Source organism: Pan troglodytes, chromosome 14 (genome assembly GCF_028858775.2).
Source record: "Pan troglodytes isolate AG18354 chromosome 14, NHGRI_mPanTro3-v2.0_pri, whole genome shotgun sequence".
NCBI classification, from domain to species: Eukaryota; Metazoa; Chordata; class Mammalia; order Primates; family Hominidae; genus Pan; species Pan troglodytes.
The window spans coordinates 23830977-23843455 of record NC_072412.2 but is presented as its reverse complement, the minus strand read 5'-3'; the positions used below and the strand labels follow the sequence as shown (position 1 = coordinate 23843455).

The following is a 12479-nucleotide window of genomic DNA, read 5'->3' as shown; positions in this document are numbered from 1 at the left end:
CCCAGCAGACAGTCCCATCAGAGCACAGCAGGAGTCTGGCTGTCAAGCCAGGTGGGCTTTGCAGACACTGGGCTTTATCCTTGTGCTTTGAGGCCCTTGAGAATGAAAGCAGCATGATGGAAACAACATTTAGGAGAAGATGAGAGGTTCTGTCACAAAAAACAAGAGCCCTCCTGACTTTGTGAAGTTGCTTGGCCTGCAACTGTTCCAGCCTGAGACTCCGGCCTGGGTTCCCCTGTGCTGGCTCCCGCCAGGAGCAGATCTGTACCAGCAGGCTACTGCTTCTGGCAGATGCAGTTGAGCCCCCCACCCTGCCAATTTCCCTGAGACCATTTCAGACACTATTTATTTGCCCTATCAAGAGTCTTTGAGATGAAACCAGGAAAAGGGCAAATGCCAGTCACCCAATCTAAGTTAGAGAAATTTCTATGTCTCCTCCCCTCTCCATGCCCCTGATACATGGATATTTATCCATGTTTCCAGGGTGAACCAAGCTGCTCTAAGAGTTGCGTAGGGAAGCGGGAGCTGGGGAATGAGAGAATGTCACAAAGGACCTGGCTGCCTTGGTCATAAAGATTAGCTTCAATCTAATAATGATGGGGCTGTCATTCTTAAACGATGATCTAAATTAATTTTTTAAAAAGTAGGATTTGAGATCATCGCTTTTTTTTTTTTTTTTTTTTTTGAGACGGAGTTTTTTCGCTCTTGTTGCCCAGGCTGGAGTTCAGTGGTGCAATCTCAGCTCACTGCAACCTCCACCTCCCTGGTTCAAGTGATTCTCCTACCTCAGCCTCCCAAGTAGCTGGGATTACAAGCACCTGCCACTACGCCCGGCTAATTTTTGGTATTTAGTAGAGATGGGGTTTCACCCCATGTTGGTCAGGCTGGTCTCGAACTCGTGACTTCAGGTGATCCACCCGCCTTGGCCTCCCAAAGTCCTGGGATTACAGGTGTAAGCTGCTGCGCCCGGCATGGTTCTTTTTCTAGTTAATAGAGCTGTGTTCATCCCCCCACATTTTCATGCCAGATCTGTCCCTTGTGAGATGCCAGGCTGGGTTTTGGGGTGCATTAGAATGACCTTGTCCTTTTGGGGCCAATGTCCCTCCAGGGCAGGCGCAGATGATAATGATTACTTCATTATCTTGGCTGCCTTTCTTTCTCTCTGAGGTGCTTTAAATAACTGTCTATGGTAACCCAACATCTAAGTCAGCATGAAACAAGCTGGTCTAGCTCTGTGAACACATCGATCTTGGGATCAGCTCTTCACAAAGACAGGACATTTACTCTTGGGAGAAGTGGGAAAAAAAGAGAAGGAGCACAGCCCACATCCCAGTCTCACACACGCCAGGCCCTGACTTAGTCCTTGCTAACCCAGAAAGGCACACAGAGTGGGCTGTCCACTGCCAGTGAAGGGTTTAAAAACACACCTGGGGATTTTAGGCAAGAAAAAAACAAGTAAAGAGAATGAAAAAACAACTGTGCTGTCATGGGATGACCAGGAGAAAACTGGTAGCTGCTTGGCTGCAGGTTCTCTTGGAAAGTCTGCCTGAGAGGTGGCGGTGGCTGAGGCCCTGAGGTCTCATCCACCACTCACGTAGGTTGGGTGGTGCCAGGCCAGCTCCTAAAGTGGACTTGGGTGCAGGGAGATGGAAGTGGGAAAGGCCCAGCTTAAACTCAGGACACCCTCTCCTGGTTCATGTGAGGGGAAAAAAGGTAAATTTATGGGTGATCTTTTTGTGCCTGTGAAATGTCTCCTTAGGAAATAAAGCCACTGGCTGCTGAAGCACAGTATGTGTTAATATGCAACCAGCATGAGTATAGCCTGGGAAACAGGCGAAGTCAGACAAGCAGGACCAGCGGCATTTGATTAATCAGTTGATAAATGGAGGAGCAGGGCCTGGCTGGAGGAGGTAAAACTGCAGGGAAGAGCTCCATAACACTGGGATTGAAACCAAGGCTTTGAAGATGATAAGACCAAAGTATTTTACTAAGGTTCTTTAAAGTGTCTCATAATAAATAGGTTGTGTAAAAAAGACAAGATGGTGAGATTTAAATCAGCCCTGCAGAGATGGCAGAGAACAGATTCTTCCCAGTCTGAGCTCTTGCAATAGCACCCCACACAGAAGACTTATGCCGGGGTCTCCGTGGGGCAGTCTATCATCTCTGGTCTAGTGGCTCAGCTGTCACCAGCTTCCAGGCACCAGCACATTTGAGCAGTTGGCATCCAAAAGCCTTTTAAGCCTCTAGACTGAGCTTTCTCCTCCTCCTAGTTCCTCTTTCCTCACCTTTAGGGTTGCCTGATGAAACACAGGGAGCCTTGTGAGATTTATTACTATGTCTCAAGTATTAAATGGGACATACTTATACTTTACACACTGTTTGTTGTTTAACTGAAATGCACTTTTTTTTTTTTTTTTTTTTTTTGAGACAGTCTTGCTCTGCAGCCCAGGCTGGAGTGTGGTGGTGCAATCATCAAATTCGTGGGCTCAAGCGATCCTCCCGCCTCATCCTCATGAGTAACCAGGACTACACTGAAATGCATATTTAACTGGCCCTCTGGTGTTTTTATTTGCTGACTCCGGTGGCCCTCGTCCTCCTAGATACCTTAGGTGTGAGTCCTTTACAGCTTGTCCGTGGGCACATCTGAGGACATTGCACAAGCTGCCCTGCTCTGCTCGTTGCTGGGCCAACTATGAAAATAAACATATTCTGATTTTCTCTTTTCACCATAGCATTCTCTTCCAAGGGCCCATGTGAGCCGGATTTGTCTAAGGTGGTCAACCTGAATGAGTCTAGGAGTCAGGTTGTTGTTGTTTTAAACAAAAAATCACTTTAGCCAGAAAATTCTAATCACTCTGCAGAGGTCAGATCCTTGGATCTGAGGAGAGAGCACTGTGGTAATTCAAGTCCGTTTCAAAACCAAGTTTTCATGTTTAGAGGGAACCAGCAGAGGGAGCACATTCTACAACGCTTGGGGCTCCAGACACAGGGATGAGATTCTCATTCATGCAGGACACCTGGAATCACTCAAGCACCAGGAATTTATAGAACAGCCCCAGGCTTCGCAACCATGTGTCAAATACTTCATTTCTGACTGAGCAAAGGATTGCTTGGGTGAAAGACAACCCCAAGCAAACTAACAAAAATTAAAAGAAACAACAAAACACTCCAACGACAGCACCAAGGAACGAGGAACTAGAAAATCTAAAAGAAAAATCAAACGGTGACTGTTTCCCTTCTTCTAGGGTTGGATGGGGCTTGGAGCCGTATTCTGCCTTTCAGGCTTGTTTTGCTAAAGGAGCATTGTCTGAGCAACGCTCTGCCCACTCTCCCAAGGGCTGAGGCATCATCGTGTTTGCCCTGCCACCCTCTGGGGGCTCCATATCATTTGTTTGTCTTCCTGGGAAGGAGGTGTGCCCCTGGAGGCCACGTCTTGTACTTCCTTCAGGTCTTTCAAAGGCACCGCCACAGTGACAGGCGTGTCAAAGTGGCTTCTGCATCTCAATTCTCTTGGAGAAGTGAAAGAATGTTTTACAAATATCATTTTACAAGGAGCCCTCCCACGTCACCCTTGATTCCAGTAATTGACTTTTGCAGTTAGGAAGGTCTTCCTTATAAGCAACTGAAAACACTCAATTTGGGGCTGGAGTTTATTTCTAGATGAGGGGGTGTTCCTTGATGAAGTAGAAACAACAAGTTTTAGTTTTTTGTGACCACTAGCATATGTTTCTTCCTAGCTTGAGAGAGAGATATAATAATTTTTCATAAATGATGCTGAACTGCGAGTTCTGTAGACCTGAATTCTAGTCCTGCTTTCTTGTTTGCTCACTGAATTTGCTGGGAACGGAATGAACATTTCGCCTTTCTGTGGCCTCAGACAGTGTTGGAGCTGAGAAGATCAATGGGTCCCAAACCTGAAACAATCTCCTGGGGAGCTTTAAAAATACAGATTTCCAGACCCCACGTCCAAGTAATTCTGAGACAAGCCCTCGAGGTTTTTCTTCATAAAGCTCCCCAGGTGCTTCTTATGAACCAGTGGGCTTGAGAACCCCCGGACCACATCACGTCACTGGTCCTCAGCCTGCCTGTATGGAGGCTGGGGCAGCCCCGAGAATCTAACTGCAGTGGTTAGAGGGAGCTGAGGCCGCTCCCTGGAGGTGTGTTCTAAGGTCAAGGGCCCTGGATTAGATGCCGTTTAAGATCTCTGTTGACTCTAGCACTTGCTGGTCTGGACACTGTCACTTTGCCTTGCCTTTATGTACTTATGTGGTAGTTTTATTGCATTTAATTAAAATGGGGTGCTGTGCTCTTATAGCTCCTACCTGTGGACTAAGGGGCAAACATCTCATAGCCACCCCCTGAGAAAGGATTTCACTTGTTAAAGAAAAAGGGGGGTGTGGGAGTGTGGGTGAGCCTGCACAGCCAGTTACACCAGCAGCGGCAGCCCGAGATGAGGTGCACGGCTCACCAAGGGCAAGTTGAAGCATCCTAGCAAGTGCTGGCTTCTGGTTCTTGTGTATTGTTGGCATCCACAGAAAACTTTTCATAAATAAAGATGTAGATTTCATTCTATAAGCAATATATCGAATTAGGATGACCCCACAGTCATCACAGTTCCAATTATTTCTACTTTTTTTTTTTTTTTTTTTTTTTGAGAAGGAGTCTTGCCCTGTCACCCAGGCTAGAATGCAGTGACACCATCTTGGCTCACTGCAACCTCCACCTCCCGGATTCAAGCAATTCTTCTGCCTCAGCCTCCCTAGTAGCTGGGACTGCAGGCTCGCGCCACCACACCCGGCTAATTTTTGTATTTTTAGTAGAGACAGGGTTTCACCACATTGGCCAGGCTGGTCTCGAACTCCTGACCTCATAATCCGCCCACCTCGGCCTCCCGGAGTGCTGGGATTACAGGTGTGAGCCACCATGCCTGGCCATTTCTACATTCTTAAATGTAACTAGCATGTGTGTGTTTTACACAAGGGCAGAGGAACACATTATCAGCATGGCACTGTTTCCAGCTTGAGCCTAACTGTGTCCAGCACCGGGATTAAGCGCTGTCCAGGCATGTCTGGTTAACTACCAGAGTGAACCAAAAGGAAAGCAGCCGGTGGAGGTGCCCCCTCACAGAGAAGAAGGTGCCAGGCACACAAAGGTTGGTCCAGGCCAAATCCTTAGTCCCTGGGAGGACAGGAGAGTGTGTTGTAATGTGTATGGTCTCACAGCCTAGCTCATGAACATGTCCCTGGCCCGGGGATGCTGACAGGAAAGCTTCAATGCCTGTTTCACAGACCTCTGTCAGTGCTGAGGTTTTGGCACCTGCAAGCTCTGGGTGGTGCCTGGAAGAGTGAGCTGTTCAGCAGGAACCTGCAGGGAGTGGCCGCAAACCCTTGTGTCTGGTGATGTGGAGTGAGCTGTGGGGTGTGGCCAGGGCTGGATCCCAGGAGAGGAAAGAGAAAGACTCCACCTCTCCTGGTGTCTGGAGGCTGCTGGGGGCCTTGTAGGCATCAGGATTCTGAATTAGCAGAGGACAATGAGGCCAGCAGGACACAGTTTACATCCACTTTGTCAGTTTCCAATTCCATAGACCCCCATCTCGGGTCTGGGCACCTGTCATCTCTATGAAAGATTTTCCAGTTCAGTTCACTGAATCCTGGGCTTTGTCCATTGCTCTCTACCCTCTGTGGCAGGTTGTTTGGCCTGAGGCTGTCATCAACATGTGGGAGGGCTGCTCTGCTCAGCTGCAGGGCCAGCGTTGGTCCCAGTCTAGACAATCGCAGTTGCTCAGATCTCCAAGATCACACACATTTTCTCACAAAATGCCTGTGAAGCTTACCAGCACCTGAGTGGCAACATAGGAGCATCTTTCTTCTCCTTTACCTGCCTCCATACCTAGGAAAGACTAGTGTGGGTAGGGTTTAGGCTAGTCAGGAGGAGTCAGGCTGGGGGCTATGCCCTGAGCCTTCCCCTTCCGAGGGACTGGATACCGGCTCCTCTGCCGAGAGCATCATCCCCTCAGCCTCAGCAAGCAGTGAAAAAGGCATGCCCTGCAGAAGTGAACACACTTGTCTCGGCTCAGCCACTCCACTCACTTTTGATGCAACCTTTCCCTTCTCTGGGAATTCTACATGAATCTCTGGGAAGATTTATTTTACGTGTCAATGTGGCTAATTCACGGTACCCAGTTGTCCAAACACCAATCTGGAAGTCTCTGTGAAGGTGTTTTTCAGATGTGATTAGCAGTTGGATCAGTAGATGTGAGTAAAGCAGAGTCTGCTCCATAACGGGGGTGGGCTTTACCCAATCAGTTAAAGAAGTTAAAACATTTGGGTCCCCCAAGGAGGAGGGAATTCTGCCTTCAGACTGCCCTTGGCCTTTAGCTACATCAACTGTGCCTGGGTCTCCAGCCTCTCCTGCAGACTGGATTTGCCAGTCTCACAATCATGTGAGCCAATTCCTTCAAATCTTTCTCTCTTTTTTCTCTCTCTCTCTCAACATCCTATTTGTTTTGTCTCTGGAGAACCCTAATACAATCTCCTTAGGCTCATTAGCCCAACAAACCACATAGAGAACTTCTAGTGTATAGAGAATAAATCAAATCAAATGGCAGTTTTCAGCCATTTGTGTGCATCCAGTAGGAGACCTGTAGGATCCATTTCTTTTTAGAGTGGGGTTTACCTGAAGAAGCTAGTGATGAACGGCCAGATGTTATCAGGAGACTGCTCCATTTTCATAAACCAGATTTCCTTGTGGTTTGCTCTGAAGCCGGCTTCCTCACGTTGGAGTGACTGGGAGCAGTGGACCAGCAGACAGTGACAGTGAGTTCCAGGCGAGAGAAGCATGGAGTAGGGGCTCTGCTTTCGACTCACTTGAGAGGCTGCAAGGAAGTGATTTGAATTCTGAGTTTTCCCACAAACTCCATGAGGTCAAGTTACTTCCGCTAAATTTCACATTGGTTATGAACTCTGTTTGAAAATGCAGCATGTAAACTCCTTCTGTAAAATAAAAGGAAGTAGGATATTCAGCAATTCTTTACTGGATGTGATCAGCAAAGACAAGACATCTGCAGCTGATGGGATCACCTAGATTTGGAGGTTGGGGAACAGGGAAGGTCTAAACACCCTTGTTTTCTTGGCCTCTTTGGTCTCAGCCACATGGAATCAGATTATTTGACTAGGACTATTAATGTATAAGAAGGGAGAAACACAAAAAGGTGATTTCTTGAGGTTTCAGCTTACCTTGTCAATGATTCTGCAACTGTGTGCCATGAATTCTTAGTCCTGCAACGTTGTCATAAAGACAGAAACATTCCACAAAGTTGTATATGATGGTCTTCTCCTCCTACTTGGAGAGTTGCCTGCTATTGTTAGCCCTTCTAGGGCCCCCTACTCTCCCTCAAAAGAGCATTTTCTCAAACAGAAGTGCCCACTCTAGAAGACCACTTTGTTTTTGATTTGGAAAATCAAGCTTGGCTTTGGTAAGTTCATGTTAAATCTGAAAGAAGATGTTGATTAGTCCAGCTATAATTAATAACAGTAAGTATATCATTAGCATGTACAGAATCTAACCAATAAATTATGAAAACGTTTTCTGTCTTTTCAAGCCTGAAGGTTCTTTCATAGATGGCCTGCTTTGGGAACTCGGTGGAGACCCAGTATTACACACACGCCAGGAAGCCGCGGAGGACCTTCATCTCACCCTTGCCACATGCCCCTCAGGCAGGTATGCAGTTGGCCCTTGAACAACATCAGTTTGAACTGCCTGGGTCCATTTATACAGAATTTTTTTCCAATAAATATATTGGAAAATTTTTTTGAGATTTGTGACAATTAGAAAAAGCTCACTAATGAATTGCATAGCCTAGAAATATCAAAAAAATTAAGAAAAAGTTAGATATGTCATTGATGCATAAAATATATGTAGATACTAGTTTATTTTATCTTTTACTCCCATACAATATATAGAAATCTATAATAAGAAGTTAAAATTTATCAAAACTTAGAATATATGGGACCATTTGCAGTCAGGAGAATGTAAACAAACATAAAGATGCAGTTAAATCATAACTGCATAAAATCAGCTGCAGTGCTTACTGTAATGCTGTAATCATTTCATTGCTAGCGGTGAGCTCAAGTGTGAGCTCAAGTGTGTATCTGCTTAAAACGCTGTGTGGGGCCAGTCGCGGTGGCTCACGCCTGTAATCCCAGCACTTTGGGAGGCCGAGGCGGGCAGATCACTAGGTCAGGAGATCGAGACCATCCTGGCTAACACGGTGAAACCCCGTCTCTACTAAAAATACAAAAAATTAGCCGGGCGTGGTGGCGGGCGCCTGTAGTCCCAGCTGCTGGGGAGGCTGAGGCAGGAGAATGGTGTGAACCTGGGAGGCGGAGCTTGCAGTGAACTGAGATCACGCCACTGCACTACTCCAGCCTAGTCGACAGAGCGAGACTCCATCTCAAAAAAAAAAAAAAACGCTGTGTGACGCTCATCGTCTCCACATGAGCAGTTCATCTCTCTAGTAAATTGCAAATTTCCATTGGTAAAAGGTGATCTCTCAGGATTCCTGTGTATTTTTCATCGTGTTGAGTGCAATACCTTGATTAACACCATGGGACCCATACAAAGTGTGACTAGTGATGCTGGAAGTACTCCTGAAAAGCAGAGAAAAATAATGACATTACAAGAAACAGTTGAATTGCTTGCTATGTACCATAGACTGAGGTCTGCAGCTGCAGTTGCCATCATTTCAGACAACTCATCTTGTAAACAGACCATGCAAATTCACAATATTGATAAATACAGTATAGTACTATAAATGTATTTTCTCTTCCTTATAATTTTTCTTAATAACATTTTCTTTTCTCTAGCTTGCTATATTGTAAGAGAATACAGCAGATAATACGTATAACATACACAATATATGTGAATGGACTGTTTATGTTATCATTAAGGCTTCCAGTCAACCGTAGGCTATTAGCAGTTAAGTTTTAGAAGAGTCAAAAGTTATACATAGGTTTTTAACTGTGCAGGGGATCGGCACCCTGATCCCTGTGTTCTTCAAGGGTCCACTGTAATTGCAGTGCCTGCAAAGGCCTTGATACTTTGGAGGCTCTGAAGGAGTGGTAAGAATGGCTTTTATTCTCAAGTAGCTTCTGATGTAGCTGAAGAGATGCTAGTTAGGAGGCAGCGTATAGTGAGTGCGGGACATGCTGTGGGGGTTTACACAGGAGGAAACCAGGACAGAACATCACTGCAGTCATGCCTTGCTTAAGGGCGGGGATACAGTCTGAGAAATGCATCGTTGGGCAATTTTGTCATCCTGCGAATACCATAGCATGTACTCACACAAACCCAGGTGCTATAGCCTACTACATACCAGGCTGTATTGTATAGCCTGTTGCTCCTAGGCTACAAACCTGTACCACATGTTACTGTACTAAATATTGTAGGTAATCACTACACAATGATAAGTATTTCTGTATCTAAACATATCTAAAGGTAGAAAAGGTAGAGTAAAAATAGAGGGTAAAAGATAAAAAGTGGCATGCCTGCATAGCACACTTACTATGAATGCAGTTTGCAGGACTGGAAGTTGCTTTGGGTGAGTCAGTGAGTAAGTGGTGGGTGGATGTGAAGGCCTAGGACATTACTATACACTCCTGTAGACACAATAAAGCTGTACACTTCGGCTACACTAAATTGATACAAAATATTTTTCTTTCTTCAATAAATTAACCTTAGCTATATTTTTTAAGAGATAAAGTCTCCATATGTTGCCTGGGCTGGTCTTGAATTCCTCATCTCAAGCAATCCCCCAGCCTCAGCCTCCCCAGTAGCTGGAATTACAGTCATAAGCCCACCATGCCAGGCTCTTTTTAAAACTTTTTGATTCTTTTGCAATAACACTTAAAACACACACTGTACAGCAGTACAAAAATATTTTCTTTCTTTATATCCATAATCTATAAGATTTTTCTTATTTTAAAATTTTATTTATTTTGCTTTTTAAATGACTGGCAGCAAAGTAGGTTTATTCACAATAGCATCACCACAAACATACGAGTGATTTTTTTTTTTTTTTGAGATGGAGTCTCGCTCTGTCGCCCAGGCTGGAGTGCAGTGGCGCAATCTCTGCTCACTGCAAGCTTCACCTCCCAGGTTCACGCCATTCTCCTGCCTTAGCCTCCTGAGTAGCTGGGACTACAGGCGCCCGCCACTGCGCCTGGCTAATTTTTTGTATTTTTAGTAGAGACGGGGTTTCACCATGTTAGCCAGGATGGTCTCGATCTCCTGACCTTGTGATCGCCTGCCTTGGCCTCCCAAAGTGCTGGGATTACAGCGTGAGCCACCGCGCCCGACACGAGCGATGTGTTTTAATGCTGTGGTGTTATGAGAGCGACCTCACTAGATGATAGGAATTTTTCAGCTCCATTAAAATCTCATGGGACCACCGTCATTGACTGAAACATTATGTGGCATATGACTGTATTTGGGAAAAGATGCTTTCTGATGGTTAAGGGGCTGCATCTTTTAAGATCAACATGTGCTTTTTGAAATTAAATAAATTTTAGGAAAAGAGCCATTGAAATGATAGCAGAGCTTTAGGATAACAAATGTTCTTATACATTTTTAGATGCATTATGAATCAGTCCTGTCCTTCTGTAAAGCAATCCAGCTGTACATAATGGTGGCTACAAGCTTCTTTACATCTTTTGGCCCAGTAATTCTACATTTGGAACCAATTATACTTTAGTGAAATGACTCAAAAGTTAAACACTGATTTGTGTAAATATGTTCACAATAGTGCTTTTTAAATTGCAGACATTTAGAACTGTTCAAATGGCCAAAAGAGGGGCTAGTGCTTAAAACTATAGTACATTAACATGAATAAATGCTATAAAATAATTGGGAAAAGTGACCTCAATATGTAGAAAATATCAATGCCAGGACATGCTTACACCAAATAAAGTTAGAGGAAAAGAGCAGAAAGTTATGTTGCTATGTACACTGATTACAACTATGTGGAATTATATGTATGTATGCTAACTAATATGGGAGCATTGAATGTTCACAGTTTAGAAATTAATATTCTTAGGTTCTTTTCATCAATTTCTGAAGCTTCTAAAAGAGCAAGTTTAAAACCTCCTAAGTATTACTTCCCATTATTCGGGGTTGGCAGGAACAAACATTGCTGTGAGGGTCACCTTGATGCATCCACCTGGTGAGGCTACAGTCCCAGGTTATTCAACCAAACAGTCATAGAGGTTGCTGTGAGGTATTTTGAAAATGTGACTAATGTCCATAATCAGTTGACCTTAGTCAAAGGAGATTGTCCTGGCTGACGTGGGTGGGCCTGATCCAAACAGGTGAAAACCTGTAAGAGCAGAGCTGAGGCTTCCTGAAGAAGATGGCACAACTGCCACTGTTATGGCAGCCTGGGCTCATGCCCTGAGCTCCAGCCTGCCCGTAGCAGCCCCTATAACTGTATCAGCCAGTTCCTTGCAGTCAGTCCCTAACTGTATACCTCCCTTGGTTCTGTTTCTCTGGTTGCACTCTGACAGATACAATTGGCTCTAAGTGCTCTACAGATGGGAAAATGGAAATTCAGTGGGGTGGAGTGGCTTTCACAATATCTCAGAGCAAGTGAGTGACAACACAAGGACCAATTCCAGGCCTGCAACCTGGAGTTCAGTCTGCTCCATAGCCTGACTCTGGGCAAAAGGGAAGGGAGGATTTGTTCAATATTCTTTATAAAGTTCCATGAAAAATTTTATGAGAACTAATAGAAGCAAGAAGCCTTTGTTTGAGATCCTAAAGAACTATTTGCCCAGCCTCTCCCTTCTCCACACTCCAAGAATAGCACAGGCCCTTTAAAATCATTATAGGAGATGAATTCATTTTATTGCTGCTCACAGATAAAGTGCTGGTGTTGGTGACCTGGAGCTGAAGATAGATGGCAAGTAGCCCCACTGAGGGCTCAGGGATGGGAAACTTGGCTGGCAGTGCCCCAAGAACAGGAGAGAGAAAGGGTTTCCCAGGAAGTGGCAATTATAGCTGAGTGAACGTAATTCCCATCTCCTAGTTAGGGGGAAATTTCAGTCCCACAGTCCAAGTGTATGACTGGGCTGGAGATAACAAAGCAGACAAAGTGAAGGTGGATGGTAGAACACTTTCAGACAGGTGATATGCAACATGCTTTTCTTGGAAGCCTGGAAAACTCAGTTAATCAACTCTGGAGATAGGGAGATGAATTAGAAGGTCCTGGAAAGCTCCTTCCAGGAAAAATGAGTTAGTAAGTAATGAAGTACAAAATTCATCATTCTAAAAAATAGACAAATGGGATCACATCAAGCTAAAAAGTTTCTGCACAGCAGAGGAAACAGTCGGCAGAGTGAGAGACAACCTACAGAACAGAAGAAATCATTCATAAACGATTCATCCAACAAACAGTTAATAACCAGAACTCAAACAACTCAACAGCA

At 44.9% G+C, this 12479-nt stretch overlaps 1 protein-coding gene across 1 annotated transcript in view; it reads right to left on the bottom strand.

Moving 5' to 3' along the window:
• ATP12A (ATPase H+/K+ transporting non-gastric alpha2 subunit) overlaps positions 1-9315 on the bottom strand; it is a 47688-nt gene extending 38373 nt beyond the window's left edge. Inside the window, exons 1-4 of the mRNA XM_063792169.1 lie at positions 9281-9315; positions 8593-8648; positions 6676-6874; positions 5221-5336 (exon numbers count right to left, since the gene is read on the bottom strand). Of these exons, the coding sequence (XP_063648239.1) occupies positions 5221-5336; positions 6676-6874; positions 8593-8648; positions 9281-9315 (406 nt within the window). The remainder of the gene's footprint in view (positions 1-5220; positions 5337-6675; positions 6875-8592; positions 8649-9280) is intronic.
• Positions 9316-12479: the final 3164 nt, after the last annotated feature.